At 56.6% G+C, this 21,015-nt stretch overlaps 3 protein-coding genes across 3 annotated transcripts in view; 1 reads left to right on the plus strand and 2 right to left on the minus strand.

Annotated features, from left to right (window-relative positions):
- The window catches only part of LOC119095134 (Golgi-specific brefeldin A-resistance guanine nucleotide exchange factor 1-like), a 46,823-nt gene extending 35,048 nt beyond the window's left edge, over positions 1–11,775 (minus strand). The window contains 7 exon segments of the mRNA XM_037218018.1: positions 913–1,021; positions 1,487–1,605; positions 2,536–2,613; positions 2,616–2,636; positions 3,969–4,075; positions 4,748–4,854; positions 11,654–11,775. Coding sequence (XP_037073913.1) covers positions 913–1,021; positions 1,487–1,605; positions 2,536–2,613; positions 2,616–2,636; positions 3,969–4,075; positions 4,748–4,845 — 532 coding nt within the window. The 5' untranslated portion in view covers positions 4,846–4,854; positions 11,654–11,775.
- Positions 11,776–12,380: 605 nt separating this feature from the next.
- On the plus strand, positions 12,381–14,308 carry LOC119095517 (proliferating cell nuclear antigen-like). The gene is made up of 5 exons (XM_037218364.1): positions 12,381–12,657; positions 13,001–13,166; positions 13,458–13,602; positions 13,794–13,933; positions 14,053–14,308. The coding sequence occupies exons 1-5, from the start codon at positions 12,437–12,439 to the stop codon at positions 14,161–14,163; spliced, it is 783 nt and encodes a 260-aa protein (XP_037074259.1). The 5' UTR covers positions 12,381–12,436; the 3' UTR covers positions 14,164–14,308.
- Positions 14,309–17,842: 3,534 nt separating this feature from the next.
- Positions 17,843–20,151, minus strand: LOC119096010 (transcription factor A, mitochondrial). Its single transcript, XM_037218879.1, has 4 exons — positions 20,015–20,151; positions 19,548–19,634; positions 19,062–19,134; positions 17,843–17,928 (listed from the first exon to the last, which is right to left on the minus strand). Exons 1-4 carry the CDS (start codon positions 20,063–20,065, stop codon positions 17,873–17,875), a joined length of 267 nt encoding a protein of 88 aa, XP_037074774.1. The 5' UTR covers positions 20,066–20,151; the 3' UTR covers positions 17,843–17,872.
- Positions 20,152–21,015: the final 864 nt, after the last annotated feature.

Consider the following 21,015-nt stretch of genomic DNA (forward strand, 5'->3'; position numbering starts at 1 on the left):
TGCTGTTTGGCGACATGAGACGGCGGCACCAGCACGTGGCGGGGAGTGGTGTGTGCTGTTTGGCGACATGAGACGGCGGCACCAGCGCGTGGCGGGGAGTGGTGTGTGCTGTTTGGCGACATGAGACGGCGGCACCAGCGCGTGGCGGGGAGTGGTGTGTGCTGTTTGGCGACATGAGACGGCGGCACAGCGCGTGGCGGGGAGTGGTGTGTGCTGTTTGGCGACATGAGACGGCGGCACCAGCGCGTGGCGGGGAGTGGTGTGTGCTGTTTGGCGACATGAGACGGCGGCACCAGCACGTGGCGGGGAGTGGTGTGTGCTGTTTGGCGACATGAGACGGCGGCACCAGCGCGTGGCGGGGAGTGGTGTGTGCTGTTTGGCGACATGAGACGGCGGCACCAGCGCGTGGCGGGGAGTGGTGTGTGCTGTTTGGCGACATGAGACGGCGGCACCAGCACGTGGCGGGGAGTGGTGTGTGCTGTTTGACAGCGTGAGACGGCGGCGCCAGCGCGTGGCGGGGAGTGGTGTGTGCTGTTTGGCGACATGAGACGGCTGCACCAGCACGTGGCGGGGAGTGGTGTGTGCTGTTTGGCGACATGAGACGGCGGCACCAGCACGTGGCGGGGAGTGGTGTGTGCTGTTTGACAGCGTGAGACGGCGGCGCCAGCGCGTGGCGGGGAGTGGTGTGTGCTGTTTGGCGACATGAGACGGCGGCACCAGCACGTGGCGGGGAGTGGTGTGTGCTGTTTGGCGACATGAGACGGCGGCACCAGCGCGTGGCGGGGAGTGGTGTGTGCTATTTGGCGACATGAGACGGCGGCACCAGCGCGTGGCGGGGAGTGGTGTGTGCTATTTGGCGACATGAGACGGCGGCGCCAGCGCGTGGCGGGGAGCAGCGGGCAGCCGCCGTACCGCTGAGACGAGGCTCGAAGCACAGCCGGAAGCAGCTCTGCATGATCTCGCAGACGGACTCGTTGGAAAGCAGAAAGCCGGCCGGAATCATCAGCAGAGTCCGCAGCACCTGGCGGGAAAGAGAAGTGTGCATCTTCAGTCATACAAACACCATAAATTAATTCAATCTCGCGCACTAACAAACGTGGCTTGAGTAATGCAATAAATTAGGTGTAAAACAACAAGCATTCACACACAACGCAATGTCCGGGCCTACGGCCATTAGAACCTCAAAGCTTCATTCAGTTCACGTACATTCTCTACGATTGACCACTCACAAACCAATTCTATAACAGAGCATGCGTCATATTTTGTTTTTATATGTCCCATGAAGCATTTATGTCGGTTGCAGTTTATCGCAGCGAACTATGGTGAACCACACTCTGAACAGCATCACCAGCTGTGGCCTTTGTCATGGTGATGCCCCCAGGGTGTAGCTCCGCCCCCACCACACAGCGCCTACTGCGCCTGCCGTCCCACTGTCCCCCCTAGCAGCACCGGCCGGCAGAGGCGCGGCCGGCGGCGGGCGTCGCACCTGCAGTATCTTGACGAGCACCACCTCGTCAGAGGACGTCTCCGTGCCGACGAACCGCGCGTGGGTGACGGCGTCGGCGATACTCTCCATCACGGCCGGCGCCGACTCCAGGCTCGGGTCTGCGACGCATACACGTGTAAATACAGCATTCTCATCACGACAGGGGCACCGGCTCCAGGCTCGGATGTGCACCAGATGCACAGTCTCATACTGATACTGATACTTTGCATCACAGCCGGCGCCATCTTCCGACTGGGATGATATACTGTGGGGTGGCAGATGAGATACAGACGCACATATCACGGTATGGGTTGAATACCGTTCTCGGACCACCACCCCTACAAACAGACGGGTACTCATATACGCGCCGGCTCTCAAGGCGAGCAGTGCTGTAGGCGCGGAGCGAACCTCATCGCATCTCGTGTGGACAGACGTGTGTGTCAGACAGAGCTACTGACAGCCGGACAACCAGACAGCCAGACATTCGGGCAGTCAGACAGCCGGACAGTCTGACAGCCGGACAGCCGAACGCCCAGAGAGCCGGACAGCCAGACAGTCAGACAGCCGAGCAGCCGGACAGCCAGACAATCGGGCAGTCAGGCAACCGGGCAGTCAGACAGCCGGACAGCCGAACGCCCAGACATCCGGACAAGCCGGACAGCCAGACAGACAGCCAGACAGCTAGCCAGACAGCTCAACAGTCAGACGGCCAAATAGTCGGACAGCCAGACAAGCCAGAAATCCTGGCAACTGAAAGCCCAGACAACCAGACAGTTGGACAGCCGGACAGCCAGCCAGACAGCCGGAAAGTCAGGCAGTGGGATAGCCAGACAGCAGTGTACAGTATGGCTGCTGGACAATGCAGTGCGCGACTGCCGGACGGCGCCAGCTGACAGCCGGACAGCGCCGAGACGGCCGACCGGACAGCAGCGACGGACAGTTCCAAAACTGAGCGTCGCCGGCAGCGCCGGACTGGCCGCCACGGCACCGACCGTCCGCCGGACAGTGCTGCCACCTGGCGGGCCGGCGCCGGCGACCGATCAACCCACCGATGACGTGGTAGGAGAGCAGCTTGTTGACGGCGGCCAGCGCCAGCCCCGTCACTGGGGCCGGGCGTGTCGTTTGTCGCGGATCACGTTCAGGAACGGCGCTGCAGGGGCGGGCACAGGGGGACGGTCAGCGGACGGTCATTACGCGGAGACAGCAGGGGGGGGGGGGGGGGGCGGGGGGGCACAGGTCAGCAGCATCACAGGGAAGATCAGCGGCGTCAGAGAAACACGCGGCAGGGGGGGGGGGGCACAGGTCAGCAGCACCACAGGGGGAGATCCGCGGCGTCAGACACACGCGGCAGAGGGGGGGGGGGGGAGCACAGGTTAGCAGCACCACAGGGGGAGATCAGCGGCGTCAGACGCACGCGGCAGAGAGGGGGGCACAGGTCGGCAGCACCACAGGGGAAGTCTGCGGCGTCAGACGCACGCGGCAGAGAGGGGGGGGGGGCACAGGTCAGCAGCATCACAGGGGAGATCCGCGGCGTCAGAGATATACGCGGCGGCAATGGTCCCCAGCGGGACACCAGACCCCATCACACACTTGTCAAAACGGTCGACTCTGTGCGACTGTGCAGCGTGGCACTGTTCATAGCGAACACCGTGAAACACTTGCCGCCGCGTCCACTGTGGGAGCCTCCACGCCGGCACCGAGGTTTGTCCGCGGAGCCCCGCAATGCCGTGTGCGCAAATAAAACGACGCGGTGACGGGGAGACATTGGGCGCACAAAGCGCACGAAGATCGACCCCCAGAGCGCTTGCTGGCCACCGTTCTGTACCCGTCTCTCGATTTTTTCCACAGAGATACTGCGATCCGGATCGATCAAAATAACAAATCAAATGACAAAAGATAAGATAGTGGTAACAGCTTTATTTCTCGGAGAAACCCAGGAGAATTGAGAACTAGATTGGTTGATATTTCGGTAACATGCCTTTATCGAAACAATAACAGAAGTGCATTCAAAACTCCCCACCGACGATCATACTCGATTTTTCAGCCGTATTTTTTTTTTTTTAATAGCAAGTAACAGTTTGATACGCCCTTTAAAAACTGTAAATTGCTGTTTCAAAAACAAAACCTGAATAATCAGGCAGGATCATCGGCAGGCAATTTTGAATTCACTTCTGCTATTACTTCGATAAAGGTATGTCTCCGAAATATCAATCTACTTCTCCATTCTCTTGGTTTTTCTCCGAGGAATAAGGCTGTTACTACTATCTTATCTATGTGACTAATGCTCCTCGCGAATGCACTGAGCAACTTACGTAATCAAATACCAAACCAAAATGTAAACAACTTTCCGCTGAACGGCACGTTTGTAACGTCCCCCCCCCCCCCCTCTCCACACCCATCCCCCAAACGACCCTCCCGCTCGGCTAGCGCTGCCCAGGGCAGGTGTCTCGTCATCAGCCGATCGCCGCTGACCGGCACTCACTGAAGACGGTGCTCGGGTCCAGGTCGTCCCAGTTCTCCGTGTGGCTCAGAATGACCTTGAGCTCGGCGAACGCCTTCAGCAGGTTGTCCTGGCTCTCGTCCTGCGCAAAACACCGGCCGCCCCGTCACACGAGCCCCGCCGAGGGGGTCAGCAGCGGCGCGCCGCGAGCTTAGGGCACACCTCGGGTCGCCACACCCGTCTGCAGGGCCCGCTGCCCGCCCACCACGCCTCCCAGATGACGGAGCTAGATAATCCATGCTTAACAACACAGCAAGTGTAAGGGCGGGTGTAACTACAAGGCATAACGATTCTGTCACAGAACGCGTGCATGATCCCCAGCGCGCGGGCCACCGCTCTCCATGGCCCGCGGTGCCGGCCGTCGCCACAGGTCGGCGACGGCTGATGTTGGTCGCCCCCCCCCCCCCTCCCGCGTGAGCTGATACCCGGGTGATACAGCGCCGGCCGAACCGCACGGCTCCGTATCGGTGCCAGAGACAGAGCCCAACAAACCCAGCCGATATCACATATGGACTCTACGCGGCGCCGGGTCAGCTTGGGAAGCGGCTCATCTGGTTCAAAACCTGCACCGCGTCAGCAGTGAGTCACACGCCGACGACAGCGCCTCACCTGGTTGCCGTGGTTGGACTAGGGTCAGTAACGCAGCCCCGGGACTCACCTGGTTGCCGTGACTGAACCAGCGTCAGTACCCCAGCCCCGGAACTCACCTGGTTGCCGTGGTTGGACCAGCGTCAGTACCCCAGCCCCGGGACTCACCTGGTTGCCCGTAGTTGGACCAGCGGGGCCCGCGGCGCATAGCCGTCAGCAGTATGCTCATCTCGCCCTGAATGATGTACAGGATGTTGCCGGGCGGCCTCATGGTGATGCCCTGTCGGCGAGGACAGCTCCGTGTCACGTGTGGAGCCGGCACAAGCCGCCGGACGACGCCCAGGCCAGGGGGAGGGGGTCACAGGCACTGGGGGAGAGCCGCCGGCTGAAGACGCCCGGCCAGGGGGAGGGGGTCACAGGCACTGCGGGAGAGCCGCCGGCTGAAGACGCCCGGCCAGGGGGAGGGGGTCACAGGCACTGCGGGAGAGCCGCCGGCTGAAGACGCCCGGCCCGGGGGATGCTGGGAGGTGCGGAGGAGGGCGGCGGACTGGCCACGTATGAACGGCGAACGCAGCTAACGGCTCCAGGGCCATAGCCATTCAGGGGCTTGTTTCTCTCAGCGGAAGCCGTTATCACGTACTGACGTGGGCAATCGCGCTATGTGAAAAAAATCGTAAGCAGCATCATGACATGCGGCCGTGTTGTCACTGCCGTCACGTCACCGCCGGGTTGGCTGCCGCCATGTCTTTCTGTTTTCCCACCATTTCCGACACAGGCAACGGCCGCCACCATTCACGCTGCAGTATTTATGGCAAAGGCGTGAGATACCGCGGCCCACCGGGTAGTGAGGAGCGTCAAATCCTTCCTTCATAAGTCCATCACCACATCTTTTGAGTTGTAACGTCCCCGTGAGGCTGCGCACTTCCACACCAGCATCCCCAGCCCCCGGGACCAGAATGGGTATACCTCCAACAAAGAACGCCGATTCAAACGAAACCATCACAGCGCTCGCGCGCCACCTATTCCACATCCCACCTCAGTGGAAAAGAGCATTGCTTCGAACTGCCACATCCAGATGACGGGACAGGCTCTGCCGCCCTCCATCATACGCCCATTGACAAAGATGAGCATCACACATCCATTGACGAAGATGATCATCACACGTCCATTGGTGGAGATGATCATCACACGTCCACTGACGGAGATGATTATCACACGTCCACCGGCGGAGATGATTATGACACGTTCATCAGCGGAGATGATCATCACACGTCCATCCGCAGGGATGATTATCATCTACAGCGGCGGCGGCACGACACCGCCACTGAGCAGACGTTCCAGTGGAAGGAAGGGGGGAGGTTTGCTCCGCCCTCGGCCGTGTCCGTTAGGCTAACCTGAGCCGGGGTTCGGCGGCGGGCGGCTCGGCTCCAGCTCAGCAGCCCAGAGGCCGGGCTTTCGAGCACGGGACCCACCAGCCGCGCCCGGCGTCCGCAGCAGAAGAGACCGCCCGCCGCCGCCCGCTCGGCGCCCGTGCGAGCGGGGCGCAGCGTCAGCCGACGGGATTTGGGGGTGGCCAGTGGCCGCCTCCTGTCGTCACTAGCTGTGACGTCACTCTACGGCGCAGCCTCGGACGCCGGTGGGTGTGTTCGGAGGCAGCCCCGGACGCCGGTGGGTGGGCTCAGAGGCAGCCTCGGACGCCGATGGGTGGGCTCAGAGGCAACCTCGGACGCCGGTGGGTGGGCTCAGAGGCCGCGGGAGCTTCTCCACAGCGGCCAGCGTGTTTCTACCCCGGGCCTAGCCACGCGGCTTGATATCCAAACAATCTTCGCCATTGAGGCTGACTTTCGTCGTCAAGTTAGACTCCGATTTTGGAGCCTCCGTTTTTAGGATCCTGTTGCACTTGGTCGCTCCATCCTTCTGCATTCATTGAGAAATACCCGCTATTCTTCAGCATACGGCTACTAGCGAGACAGCAAGATCTGGTGTAACCGTCCAGGTCCTCTAACTGTCACTACACTCAGCCACTCGCGAGATAACACGGTCTGGTGCAACCGTTCAGGTCCCCTAACCGTCAACACACTCGGCTTCTCGCGAGATAACACGGTCTAGTGCAACCGTCAAGTGCCCTAGCCGTCACCACACTTCCGTTGCCTCTTTATCTGTGTTTGCGCCGCATAAAGCTCTCATACGGATTCTCAACCGACCGTGCCCTCCTCGGGCAGCAGGACGCTGGCTTTCCCACCAACCGCAACAAGACGACGCGACATACCCGACGCGGCGGCGGCCGCGCGCGTGCGCGGTCACCTGAACTGACGACCGCACCACCGCACGGACACCTGGCAAAAAACGGCCCGGGGCCGGCGGCAGCGGCGGCGCCACGCGTCCCGAGGGGGAGGGGGGAGGGTCGCCAGGCGGCGGGTCACAACAGAGTCGAGCCAGGCCAGCGGCACACGCACGCGGCTGTCGCTGGGCGCCTCGATGACGTCACAGGTCCCTCACCCGCCACTGTCGGTGATCATTGTCGTGGGTGACTATTGTGTTGCGTATTCATTGATGTATCTGTCATGTTCCTGGGTGTTGGTATTGTGCTCTCTCGTCGTATTGATGTCATAGTATGTGCTTTATCGTTCGTAGTCTGTCTTCCAATTGCTGTGTCTGCTCCTCTCACCCGCCCATCATCATGCATTCCACCCAGCTCCCAGCAATGGCCGTCCTGCGCTCAGCTGATAAAAGACCGTGAAACCCTTCTGTTTGATGCCAAACTGGTCAGGCTCCTCACAGACGGCCGCCACTGGCACGTGATGCATGCGCAGTCGACCCACGCTCTGTGCGGGGCGGGGGGGGGGGGACACACCGCCACACGGCCTCCTGACGTGCTCGGCGCCGTCCGGTCACCTCGGCCTCCCTCTGTGCGGGGCGGGGGGGGGGACACGCCACCACACGGCCTCCTGACGTGTCCGGCCCCGTCCGGTCACCTCGGCCACGCGTGAGCGATCGTGGTCGATGCCAACCGCCGAGTCCTTTTGCACGGAGATATCGACTCAGTTAACATGTGCGTTCCCCATTCACCTGAAAACAGGTGCATGTGGCTGCCAATGTGCCTGGTGTGATAATGTGTGGTACTCAAATTACTACACTCATCTACGGCCACGTTCAAGTGCAAATGAATTAATAATGAAAGTGCGAATAGATGAGACATTTGTTCTTCAAGCGTCGGAGTTAGCTGATTGGCCATGTGCACGCTGCCCACTGGCAGCGCATACAAAGGGGACGGGCCGATGTCGGCCATCTGCGAGGGGTTTGTCAAGTTTGGCATCAGACCAGAGTGAAAGGATTCAAGAGAGACCTTGTTAACTAATGCTACATTCAAGCACTGTTAAATGCCATCATTCAAAGCCAACAACCAATCCAGTTCATATGGCATCAATTTACAAAGGCCCACGGTTACAGGACGAGAACTGCTATGCTCTCAATATGTAGCCTTTCAGACAAAAAAAAACGCCAACTGCCATGGCAATAGCAAGTCTCTCTAGAGCATGGAGAAAGCATTTTTCACAGCTGGTGCTCAACATCCTCAGCTTGGCAATGTCATCACATGAGGGGCGACCATGTCAGAGTAACACGAGCCACGAGGTGCGCACCACAGCGTCTCACTACCAGAACGCTCTGAACACCCTGCGATGGGTGAAACAACCCGTGAGTGCAGTGTATCCACCTGGTCACGAGGGGCGTGCCAGCCGTTTACGACCCTCACTCTGAAGCCAGTGCCGACTCAGGAGATTGGTGAGCTCGCAGTGCTGTTAAGGACAGGATCTGCCCAAACCCAGCTTATATCGGCGACCCCTTCAGGTGGAATGATGCTCCACAGAGAACTGTCTGGCTGAAGGCTGCCCCGCCGTAATGGGTTTGCTGCGTCACAATGCCGTCGCCGTGGCGCCTCCCGTAGCGGAAGAGACTGCAAACCTCGCAGACAAGGCCTCTCCGTGTACGCTCGTGCCTCCGCCTGCCACTAGACTAAGTGCCTGTCCCTGAACCTGCCAGACCAACTTCTGATCAGCCAGGTTGAATGAAGTCTAGATGGTGCTACCATACTCGAGATAACGTCTTACAAGAGTCCTGGAAAGCACATACTGAGCCATCCAGCTCATGTACTGGCATGATCATACATGCTACAGACAAAAGGACAGGACCTGTGTGGCCTACAAGACTGTTGCGGTCACTTGCCTCTGACAGAGCAGGGTGGGGGTCTGCAAGACAGGACCTGGTGGCCTACAAGACCGTTGTAGCCGATTGCCTCTGACAGAGCAGGGTGGGGTCTGCAAGACAGGACCTGTGTGGCCTACAAGACTGTTGTAGCCGATTGCCTCTGACAGAGCAGGGTGGGGTCTGCAAGACAGGACCTGTGTGGCCTACAAGACTGTTGCAGTCACTTGCCTCTGACAGAGCAGAGTGGGGTCTGCAAGACAGGACCTGTGTGGCCTACAAGACTGTTGTAGCCGATTGCCTCTGACAGAGCAGGGTGGGGTCTGCAAGACAGGACCTGTGTGGCCTACAAGACTGTTGTAGCTGATTGCCTCTGACAGAGCAGGGTGGGGTCTGCAAGACAGGACCTGTGTGGCCTACAAGACTGGTTGTAGCCGATTGCCTCTGACAGAGCAGGGTGGGGTCTGCAAGACAGGACCTGTGTGGCCTACAAGACTGTTGCAGTCCACTTGCCTCTGACAGAGCAGAGTGGGGTCTGCAAGACAGGACCTGTGTGGCCTACAAGACTGTTGTAGCCGATTGCCTCTGACAGAGCAGGGTGGGGTCTGCAAGACAGGACCTGTGTGGCCTACAAGACTGTTGCAGCCGCTTGCCTCTGACAGAGCGGGGTGGGGTTTCCATGAATTCACCAGCTCAACTCTGTCCATAACTGGCCAAGTCAGACACCCCTAGTCACATATGTGCTGGGTAGTGCAGGATCCAATGCGACAAAATTGGAGTTTGCTTTATTAAGTGAGAGCTGCAAAAGCCAGAACAGGCCACAGCATTACTCTGGGCTCTCTACAGAAGGCCAATCACTGATGTTTATGCCACATCATCATTCACCTTAGCATCATCCACCAGCATCCTCATATGGAGTTAAACCACGGCATCTGATGGCTAATGTCATCAATGAGCTAGACAGAAAAAAGGTCTGATATGAATCCCTGAGGTACACCCCTGTTGATGTCAGATAAAGGAGAGATAATTTACCTCACCAGTGCTTGTTGGTGCCACATGCTCAGAAATGACTGCATCCATTGGGATAGTTCATCTGGCATTCTGACACATTCCAACATGCCAGGCAGGTGGCAGCAGGAAACTGGGTAAAATTCCTTTTGAAAACAAAGAGTACATTCACAGGATCATCCAGATCCTACCAAGGTTTGATTCCTCAACAACATCTAGAAGCTGGGTGTGACTGGAATGTTTCCAGTCTGATCTCATGCCTAGACCCCCTAGAAGCTGGATGTGACTGGAATGTTTCAGTCTGATCTCATGTCTAGTCTGATCTCATGTCTAGTGATGGCAATGATACTTATAAGAGTGTAGTTCCCATTGCATTTGCTCTCTTTGTTTTTAATCATTCTTTAAGAAGCCGGCAATGTAGCGGTTCCTGCTCTTTAGACAAAGACTGGAAATAATGCTGAAGTGATTGTTAATGATGCAAACTGCTTCAAGCTCCCTCATTGATGGACTATATGCCTTCATTCATGCCTGCAATACATCCTTTTCCCATCAATTGCTGGTTTGTATGCCCATAACATCCTATCTAGCTTTTGATGTTTTCACCAACTTCTTGTAAGTCTCTCATCAAGTTCAGAGGTTCCTCTTCTGCACCTCAGGTTATTCCTATAGCTGGTAAATGGACACATGTGATGAGGAATTTGTGCCAAAGTCTTTCCATTCTGAGCTTTGTGGCATGGATGTCCATACAAAATTACTGGCCTTTCAGAAAGGCTTCATTTTCAGGAGGCTGTTGCAGGCCAGACAGTTAAATTTAAGTTTGTGTGCATGCACATCCATGGATATGACAACAAGGTGATAAGGATTTTTAACCTCATGCTCACATTAAGTACTACCTTTACCAGAACTATAGCCACAAAAACATAAAAACTCAGGAGCCTCCTAGACAGGTGTTCAGGCATTAATTGGGGTCTTTCAGATATGTGCATATATATATATATAAAGCAATCTTTCTAAAACAACCATACCAGACTTCCTCAGACTGCAATACACCAATCAGTCTTGGAAAACAGTGGCAATACATCATCTCACCATTGAAAACAATGCAATTGGATGCTCAATGATCCTCCTGGTAACAGCATTCACAGCACCCTGGTGTCAAACAGCAGTGTTTATCAATGATTGGTAGGTGGGTCAGCTGAGTGTCTGATGAGCCAGCTAAGTAGGGGTGAAGCTCTCCACTGTGGTAGCATGAAAAAGGGGTAAGGATAGGAGTAGGACTATGGACAGAAGTAAGAGCATGGGTGTTTTCATAGGAATAAGCACAGCATTGGGGTGGACTGGGTAGTAGACATTGTAGTAGACATTGGGGTAGGAGGTAGACTGGGTTCTGTTTGGTCAAGTAAATTCTGGCAAATTGTTGGCCTTGCTAAAACAGAAGCACAACTCTTTCTTACAGTGCTCAACACACCTAATAATAATCTAAAACTTTCACAGCTCATTGAGCATGGTGTGGTTGTTACAATACCCGTCAATGGATGTATGGTGGGCTGCCAATACCATTATGCTGCCATTACTATGCCATAGTTAGTGAAAAGTAAGGCATGCCATGCTGAAGCAGGAAAACTGAATCATAACAATGTTATAAGTAGTCATGCCTGTCTGTTTCATCTCTAAATTTTTGCTTTGACAATGCATTGCTGTACTGGCATATGGAAGGCTATAACACAGACAGCAAAATCCAAATAGTACACACGCTTATTAATAAATTGACACATCATTAGTATATGGTGTTTCCCATATGCGGGGTGCTGACTACCACATTAAGACACAGCAATGAACATAATTTATCACAATATGGCCACACTTACCTAGTCTGCAACACCGATTTCAACCGCTTACGACCACCAACTTTCACAAATGATGAATAAAAAATGGCCTCATGCGTGTAAGAAGTACAGTCAAGGTGTCCAAAATTTCAGTTAGCTTGGCCTGCACAACAAAAGACACGTCGGACCCACACCCACTACTCGGCCTCAGAGGCCCTGGAGGCTTGAGACAGGTCCGTGCATTATTTACAGCTGACGAAATGTACAAGAAGCGCCATAAACGTGTTAAAGGACACGTAGAGCGGATTGGCGTGTAGCATCGTAGGAGTGAGTAGAATGAGATCGATAAGCAGCTCTGCCTTCTCATTGGGGCAACCGTTTCCCGCCTAAAACATACTCATTGTCGTAGAGAAGATCTTGCGCATCTTCCAAAACTCATGTAATCCAAATACAAAAACGTAGTTGACCACTACTTATTTTAAAAGCATGATAAACTTATTCGGGTTCTCCCAGAGGTGGCCTTGTGCTCATGCCGTCTAACGAAAAAAGGTTTTGCAGATGCGAACAGCGCTAACGACCAAAGTCGTACGTTCATTGGTTTGTACACGCTTGTGCTCACTACCGACCAGATCCACGAAGACTATCACCATTGGCGCCAAAACTTGTGCGGGCCTGTAACAGAACTTGGCGCCAAACGGGCCCACTTGGCGCTGGGATTGCGGTCGGGTGGTTGTTTGGAAGTCACGTTCCTAGCAGTGGTGTGGGTGTCTCTAGTTATCATTGTCGACAGAAGTTGGTTCAGAGCGTCTCATCAAATCATACAATATGTTTGAAGCACGACTGACGAAGGGTGTTATCTTCAAGAAGATCCTTGAAGCCGTAAAGGACCTCCTCACTGAGGCATCATGGGACTGTGGCGATATGGGAATTACGCTTCAAGCCATGGACAATGCTCACGTCTCGCTCGTATCTTTGAATTTGAGATCAGATGGATTTGACAAGTATCGGTGCGACAGGAATCTGACCATGGGCATGAATCTTGGCAGGTGAGTTTGTGTTGAGACACTTGTCTTGGAGGATGCCACACAACCGTGAATGAGTCGCGCATTGGCAATTCAGGCTTATGAAGCCCTACCGACCATGTGCCACTTTTAATGTGGCAGTACCATAGGATTGATATGCAAGAAGTAGGAAGTATGGGTGTCTTGCTGCAGGCAGTCTGTGGCCCCCTCTGCCTTTTACATGTGTGCTCAATAATTAACAATGAAGCTAAGTCAGTCAGCAGCTGTCCTTGATCACCACCTTCAGTTCTGTCAGGTGTATTTGAGATGGCTTTGTGGCAAGTTAATCTGGCTGGCAATGTGGAACTTATTTTGTCACCATTTTCAGCATGTCCAAGATCCTGAAGTGTGCTGGCAATGAGGACATTGTCACAATCCGGGCACAGGACAATCCAGACACTGTTACATTTGTCTTTGAGTCAGAAAATGGGGAAAGGCAGTCTGACTATGAAATGAAGCTCATGAATTTGGATCAGGAACATCTGCAGATTCCTGTAAGCCATTTTATCATATACTGCACCTTGTGTTGAAACTTGAAACTAGATTTAGTTTTGGATTGTATATGATTCTTATGTAACTAACAGCATATCTCATTGTTTATTGCACCACTGTTCATATCTGGCATTGCTTGAATGAATTTTCAGTTGATTGCATGAATGTTGGAAACCTGCAAATTTGGTAATTGTGGAACTTAAACTGCATTGATTAGTTTCTGCTTTTTTTCCTTCAACTTGCTCATCCAGTTGTAGTTTTGAAGACCTAAAGCACACATTGATTATTTGCAGGAGACTGAATATGCGTGTGTGGTGAAGATGCCCGCCGGTGAATTTGCCCGGATCTGCCGAGACCTGAGCCAGTTTGGAGACTCCATCGTGATCAGCTGCAGCAAGCAGGGAGTCAAGTTCTCTGCATCGGGAGACATTGGCTCAGGTGAGCTCTTAGCCAAGTGATGCTTGTCAGAAATTGGTTGTCTTGTCTGGAAACCATGTGTTTCTTTTTTATGGTGAACATACATTGGTTGGTCAAAGGTTGATTGAATGTGTATAGGTAATACATCATAGTCATGATCTTATTCAAGGAGTTGAAGAAGTTCAATGTCTTAGTTGACTCCTTTGTTTCAGCAAATGTCAAGCTGGCTCAGTCTTCAAATGTGGACAAAGAAGAGGAGGCAGTGACCATCGAGATGCAGGAGCCAGTGTCGTTCACCTATGCCTGTCGCTATCTCAACTTCTTCACCAAAGCCACACCTCTCTCAACACAGGTTTGTTTCCATTGATAGTCCCAAAAGTTACTATCTGTGTGTGTGTGTCTGTGTGTTGCATGGTGCTGCTTGGATCACTGTGCGCTCTTTCACCCCTCCCCTCCCCCCTCTGCTCACAGGTGAAACTGTCCATGTCGCCTGAGTACCCGCTCATGGTCGAGTACACCATCCAGGAGATTGGCCACATCCGGTACTTCCTGGCACCAAAGATCGAGGACGACGACAACTGAGCTGTGTTGTCTGCCACGCGCCATCCGCGTTTTGAACCGCGCTTCGACAGCCATTCCGGCGGGAACGCGAAGCCCCGCCCCCGCTGTGTCGCCGAAGCTGATTCGTCTTCATGTTGTGACGTGGCCTCTCGTAGGTGCTTGTTCTGCCGCCGACCTTGTCCCGTTCTTGGAGTTCGAAACCTTGCTGGATTTTTGCGCAACCACGCACGTGCGTCTGTGAGGAGCTGCAATACAGTTTTTGTACGAAACGACGCGTTTCGTTGAGCGTGCCGTAACTGGCAACATTGGGAATTGCGGATGGTTGCACATGTCCACGTGGTTGCGTGTCCACATCGTTGTGGACACGCACGTCTAGGACGTGGCGTCATCTCCCATCCGGTATGCTTGCCTGCGGGCGTGCAAGTCTGCGGCGCGACGTCATCCCCTAGGGTCACCGGCTGATGACGTACCAACGACGGTAGGGTGATGTCACTGCTGGTGGTGCAGGGGAGTGCTATCCAGTGTGAAATGCGCTGACAGCAAGCACAGCGACGGCGCGGGGTCGCGAAGTAGTACGATACTGTACATTTCAAATGTAAAGCGCATTAGGGGAGGGCGAACAGTGAGGAGCAAACGCGGCGTCATGTGTCGTCCATTAGATGGGTTGGCAGGTTGGGGGTGGAGGAGGAGCTCACGCGGGAACTTGCTGTGGGGGGGGGGGGGGGTGCGATCTACTCAAAAGCTATCGCTGAAAGCGTGGTAAACCGCTGTAAGCGCGCGCAATCTGCCGGTTTGGAGCGTCGCACGCTCTCGAGCCCCTATTTTCGTTAGTCAACCTGGAGATGACCCAGCCGCCAGTCATGTACGTTTCATTTGTCTCGCACGTTTGGTGAGTGGAAGCTCGCACTACGAGGGTTATGCATGCGTGCGACTCTGCGTATGGACATCCTTGTATGGCTAACAGGCTTGGCTCGGTAATGTGCCGGGGAAAATTACGGGCATGGATAAGGCATCTATCAAATGATGGGTAAATATCTCGCGGAATACCAGTGTTGTTTGCAATTATTTTCGTAAGAACTCCATTCCCACCACTTTAGTCGTTTGGGTGCAAATTTCCCTGAGACTTCCATACTTAATAACAAGCTGGAGAATGCGGTCGGGTTGATAAAGCCTTTTGGGAAATGGTGGTGGATGGGCGCGGGGCACAGGCGTGCGAAACGGGGGGAGTGTGCAAGGCTGGTAGGGGGGGGGGCCTTTCTCGTGAAGCCCTCAAGCCCCCAGGACCTGGATGGAAGCCGATGCCCGGTGCGAGGGTTGTGAAGCACGGAGGACCCAATGTTCGGTTCCGCCAGCAAATCCAAACAATAGCCCCAGCATGAAGCCAGGAATGTGATTGGAACGCTATTTGGCGATTGAGTGACGGGGCGGGTTTAATGTCGCGTGCGTCGCGCGCGGCCACGTGCGCGAAGTGTGCACCATTTGCGCCTGCAAGGGCACAGGGCGTGGTACCACTCTTCTCCACGTGAGCATCTGCTCCCTTCCACTGCAGAGGTTTTCCCTCTGTCATAACTTATGGCGCGCACAAGCATCTCCAATGACTTTGGCGTGCTACTTCATGCGAAACGGCGGCCGGCTGCTCTGATGATGACTTCAGGGCGATCACCAGCGGCCGGAAAATGAAACAAAGAAGTCTGGTCAATGTGGGGTGTCATTCCCGTGCGCAAGAAAGTGCTGCGGAATCTGAAGGACAAAAAAATTTGGGTGTCCCACGTTGTTTTCTGGTGGCGGAAGGGCGGTTGCCTTCCTGTGTCAACCATTGCATCGACCTTCTCCGCTGTCAAGGTCTCCAGCATCCCGCGCTAGGGCAGACCACCTGACTATGCAAAACGTGCCTTTAATTCCAGAGCTTGGACGAAACACTACAGTCACGCTATCACCCGCTCACGCTAACACCTCTAACTCGGTGGCCCTCGGGACACAGCCTTGCCCATTATTGTACGGTACAAAAGCTCTAAAAACGCCAGAACAAGCAGCTGCAATCTTGCCCGGGACATTCGCCGGGCGGGAGGCAACACCCACCGCCGCCTGTGGCGATGGCGGCAAACCAACAGATGGCAGTGGCAGCGGCAAAACAGACGAGAGACCAGGCTCCAACAGGAAAGTTGGCGGCATAGGGCATTGCAAAACATGTTTGGACAATGAAAGAGTCATCGGAAGGGATTCGCGACAGTACCTAGACCAAAAACCCAACTTGACGAAAAAAACAGCCAGCTGACCCAGCGCGTGCTGAGCGCGTGCAACTCTAGAAGTAATCGCGTCGGTGTTTGTTCCCGCCAGAAGCACTGAAGTCGCGCCAAAACGGCGCCTGTCTTCCCCACTGCTGCTAGTCCTCAGCCAGCTCATCACTAGCCGGCTGCCAGCCCTCAGCCAGCCCGTTTTCCCGACTGCTGCTCTTCCACAGCCAGCTCACCAGCCGGCTGCGCTCCGCGAGCGTGCCCGCGCTGGGCAGCGCAGCTTTGGCGGCAGATCGCACCCGTCAGCGGGGGCTGTGTCACCTGACAGCCCCGGGTTCCCGACCCTCCCAACCTATCCCACCCGGCCCCGGCCGCTAGCCCCCCGCCGCCCCTGTACGACTCTCGTTCAGCCCAGTCCGAGACTGGCCAGAGTCCAACGGTGCCGGAGGACCCGCAACATAACGCGTCTGAGACCGAGCCGGGACCGTGACATGGCCGGGGACAGTGACCCGGAGCCGTGACTGAGAGCCGAGGCGAGCGTCCCCTCGCGGCGACTGTCAGTCATGGCGACCAGCAGCGAGGGGTGCAGAGCGGACGCCAGGCGGCCCTCCGTCCGATTACACCGGCCGACAGCCGGAAAAGCTCCTCCGGCTCCGGCTCCGGCTCCGGCTCCGGTCCGGCTCTGGCTCGGCTCTGGTTCTGGCTCTGGCTCCGGCTCCGGCTCCGGCCCGGCTCCGGCTCGGCTCCGGCTGCGGCTCCGGCTCTGGCTCTGGCTCTGGCTGTTCTGGCTCCAGCTCCGCTCCGGCTCCGGCTCCGGCTCCGGCTCCGGCTCCGGCTCCGGCTGCGGCTGCGGTGCGGTGCGGCTGCGGCTGCGGCTGCGGCTCCGGCTCTGGCTCTGGCTCTGGTTCTGGCTCCAGCTCCGGCTCCGGCTCCGGCGCCGGACCCGCGGCCGGCGGCGGCGGCGGCGGCGGCGGCCCAGGGGCCAACGGCACCAACTGGAACGCGTCGCGGACCGCCTCCGCGCCAGCCGCCGACACCTCCGCAATGCCCCTGTAGCGGCCGGCGCAGAGGGCTGGGCTGGGATCCCGGCGCTGGGCTCGGGCCCGGCTGTTCGCTCGCGTTCCGGCTTCGGTGGGATCTTAGACGTGGCTGCACTGACTTCGTCTTCGGTGAGGACTTGGGCTTCAGTTCGACATTGAGTGCGACCCTGGCCTTGGGCTTCGGTACCGCCTTGGACTGCACTTCGGCCTTGGATGCGGTCTTGGCCTTGGACCTGGGTGCAGGTTTGGGCTTCACTTCCGCCTTAGGTGTAACTTTGACCTTGGACTTCGGAGCAGTCTTCGTGACCTCGACTCCGGGCGTGACCTCTCGCTCGACCATTAACCCCGTTTTGACCTCTGATTTGGTCTTGCCCCCCGATTTGACCTCCATCCCAGCAATAACCCCCGACTTGACCTTGCCGCGCGCCGGACGCCGCCGCCACCGCCGGCGCCGTCCTATCGGTGGCGACCCTTGGTGACCTCTTCCTCGGCGAGCACCGGCTGAGAGGCGGCTGACGACGGGGTCAAGGGTCAGGTCAGGCCAAAGCTGGTGCAGGCGCCCTGCTGCAGCAGGAAAAACATCCAGCGTCGGGTCCAACGAGCATCGGGTCAAATTCGGTTTTAAAACGTCAAGAACAATAAGTTTTCTTTCACACAAAACGAAAAGGCCTTCAATCTAGCAATGCCTATGCAAGCAGATTTTGGCTTAAGTGAAGAAACTGTCGATTCAGCACAAGGAATGCCTGCATGTTTAGCGACCTATCATTTGGGCCGTTCCTATGTTTGTCACTGGCAACGTGTCTGGTTCATGACGATGCGACGACCTTTCACAATTCCACACGGTTCCGTGTACAAAAACACGCTGCCCCACAGGTCAATGCTCTCACATGTCGACTCCCGGTCATTCTAATTCAACTCATGCACGTGCAGGGAGAAGCGGAGAAAGTAATTCCCCTTCGGCAACGCAAACCCCGGCAGCACACACCAACAGAGCGAAGGCTTCCTCGATCACGTGACACGCAAACACCGGCAGCACACCACCAACAGAGCGAAGCTCCTCGATCACGTGACACGCAAACACCGGCAGCACACACCAACAGAGCGAAGGCTCCTCGATCACGTGGCACGCAAACACCGGCAGCACACATACCAACAGAGCGTAGGCTCCTCGATCACGTGGCACGCAAACACCGGCAGCACACACCAACAGAGCGTAGGCTCCTCGATCACGTGGCACGCAAACACCGGCAGCACACACACAACCAGAGCGTAGGCTCCTCGATCATGTGGCACGCAAACACCGGCAGCACACACAAACAGAGCGTAGGCTCCTCGATCACGTGGCACGCAAACACCGGCAGCACATACCAACAGAGCGTAGGATCCTCGATCACGTGACACGCAAACACCGGCAGCACACACCAACAGAGCGTAGGCTCCTCGATCACGTGGCACGCAATCACCGGCAGCACAGCACCAACAGAGCGTAGGCTCCTCGATCACGATCACTGGCTCAGTCCCAGCCCAGCGGTCCGCTCTGGGTCTGCCCCCTGGCGGTCTGGGGTTACTCACTACGGACTCCCGGTCACTGGCTCAGGTCTACCCGGCGCCCCCCCCCCCCCCCCCCCCTGGTCGGAATACTCACTCCGGACGAGATCGGACCGTCCCTCCTTGATCATTCGCTTCTCCCAAGCCTCCAGCTCCTTGGCGTACGTCTCCTGCACAGAACCGATGCGGGCAAAAAATGAGAGATGAACTAGCTTCCTGCTGCAAGTCAGTTAAACACACAGCGATCTGACCCATTGGCCATGGCAGCACGAGTCAATCTCGGGAATGTACGAAGCAGACCCCATCACCAATCATGGCCATTGAGATCAGAGGAGCAGCAGTGCCAAGCTTTTCAGCCACGTCGTCCGTGTTTTTCGGAAAAAATCCGCGCGCTTGTGACGTCACAAGCTCACGGACTGCACGCACGCTGAAAGAAGGCGCAGACAAAGCCACTCCGTTGAGACAAACCGAACACAAAGTCTGATCGAGTGGAACGGACGGCACCATCAGGGCACGCACACCCGAGCAGACGAAAACGGACAGCAGTGTCGCACACCGGCGTGTGCGACACCGGCGACCGTACCTTCAGGTCCTGGAACCGCTTGACGTAGGGAAACTTATCCTCCTCGCTCATGCCAGCCCAGCGCTTGCCAATCTCCGCCAGGAACTCCTGAAACGGAGCAGGACGGGGTCACGGTCCTGCTCGCCGCCCAGCCCGTGTCGCGCCGGTGACCCAGTGGCTGACGTATCAAGAAACCGGGAAATGACCGGGAAACAAAACAATCTCTCATTTCTGGACCCAGCTTTGTTCTCCAATCTCCCACTCCCAGCGGCGAATTATACGCTCGCGTTAGACAAGGCGGATATTCCACCCACCCACCCCGTCCTCCCCACCCCATCCCACCCACCTCCATTACCCGGCTCGTCCAGCCGTGGCCTCCCCTTCCCGACCACTTCCCCTACCTCTCCCCATCCCCCGCTCGTCCAGCCGTGGCCTGCCACTCCCCCGACCACCTCCAATCCAGCGCGCCTGCGCCCGCCGCTGCCGACCTTCTGGTGCATGTCCTTGCGCTCGGGCACGCGCTCCATGTAGAAGAGCATGAAGGAGTTGGGCGGCTTGCGCGGCCGCTGCAGGTCGGTGAGCTGGCGCCGCCGCTGGCGCCGCTGCCGCTCTCCCTCTGCCGGTCGCGCTGCCGCTGCCGCTCGGCCACCAGCTGATCACGCTCGCGCTGGCTGAGCTGCGCCTCAAACGCGGCCACCTTTTCCTGGTGGGGCGGGGCAGGGCTGGGGTGACGAGGACCACCAGCTGGTCACGCTCTCAAACGCGGCCACCTTTTCCTGGTGGGGCGGGGCAGGGCTGGGTGACGAGGACCACCAGCTGGTCACGCTCTCGAACGCGGCCACCTTCCCCTGGTGGGCGGGGGCAGGGCTGGGGTGATGAGGACCTTTTGACGGAGCACAAGTGGTAAATGGGGGAGGGGGAAGGGCGGCGACTGGCTGCCGCAAGGGAGGGAGAGATGAGGGGAGCGCGTACAAACTTATGACGGGATTGGCGGGGTGAGCGGAAGCTATCTCGTGCGCTGCTGAGACGTGGGTACCTTCGACGGGATCGGGGGAGATGAACTCGTCACCCGTTCCTGGTGGAAGGGGGCATGGGGGCGTGGGGGACGCGGTGGGGGAGCGACATGCAGTCCTCTTCTGACGGAAAAGGAGAGGAGCGGCGGAGTTCAAGGGTCCCGAGTCAGATGGTTACCCCCAGCGGTCTCGGACCAGTGAGTCCCGAGTCAGAGGTCGCCCCCAGCGGTCTCGGACCAGTGAGTCCCGAGTCAGGCGAGTGTAAGCGGACGCCATCAGATGCAGAGGATGACGGCGTCTGAGTCATGACCCGACAAGGCAAGCCAAACTCACACACACCGTCATGAACTGCTAAGTGGAAAGAAGACATGATTACCTTCATTATCATCACCAGGGAGACGTGACCAAATTCGGCGACCTGTGCGAGTAAAGTACACTGCCACTACGTTGCCACTGTCATCTGCAAAACGACGCCA

Source organism: Pollicipes pollicipes, unplaced genomic scaffold (assembly GCF_011947565.3).
Source record: "Pollicipes pollicipes isolate AB1234 unplaced genomic scaffold, Ppol_2.1 Scaffold_4219;HRSCAF=4965_pilon_pilon_pilon, whole genome shotgun sequence".
NCBI lineage: Eukaryota > Metazoa > Arthropoda > Thecostraca > Pollicipedomorpha > Pollicipedidae > Pollicipes > Pollicipes pollicipes.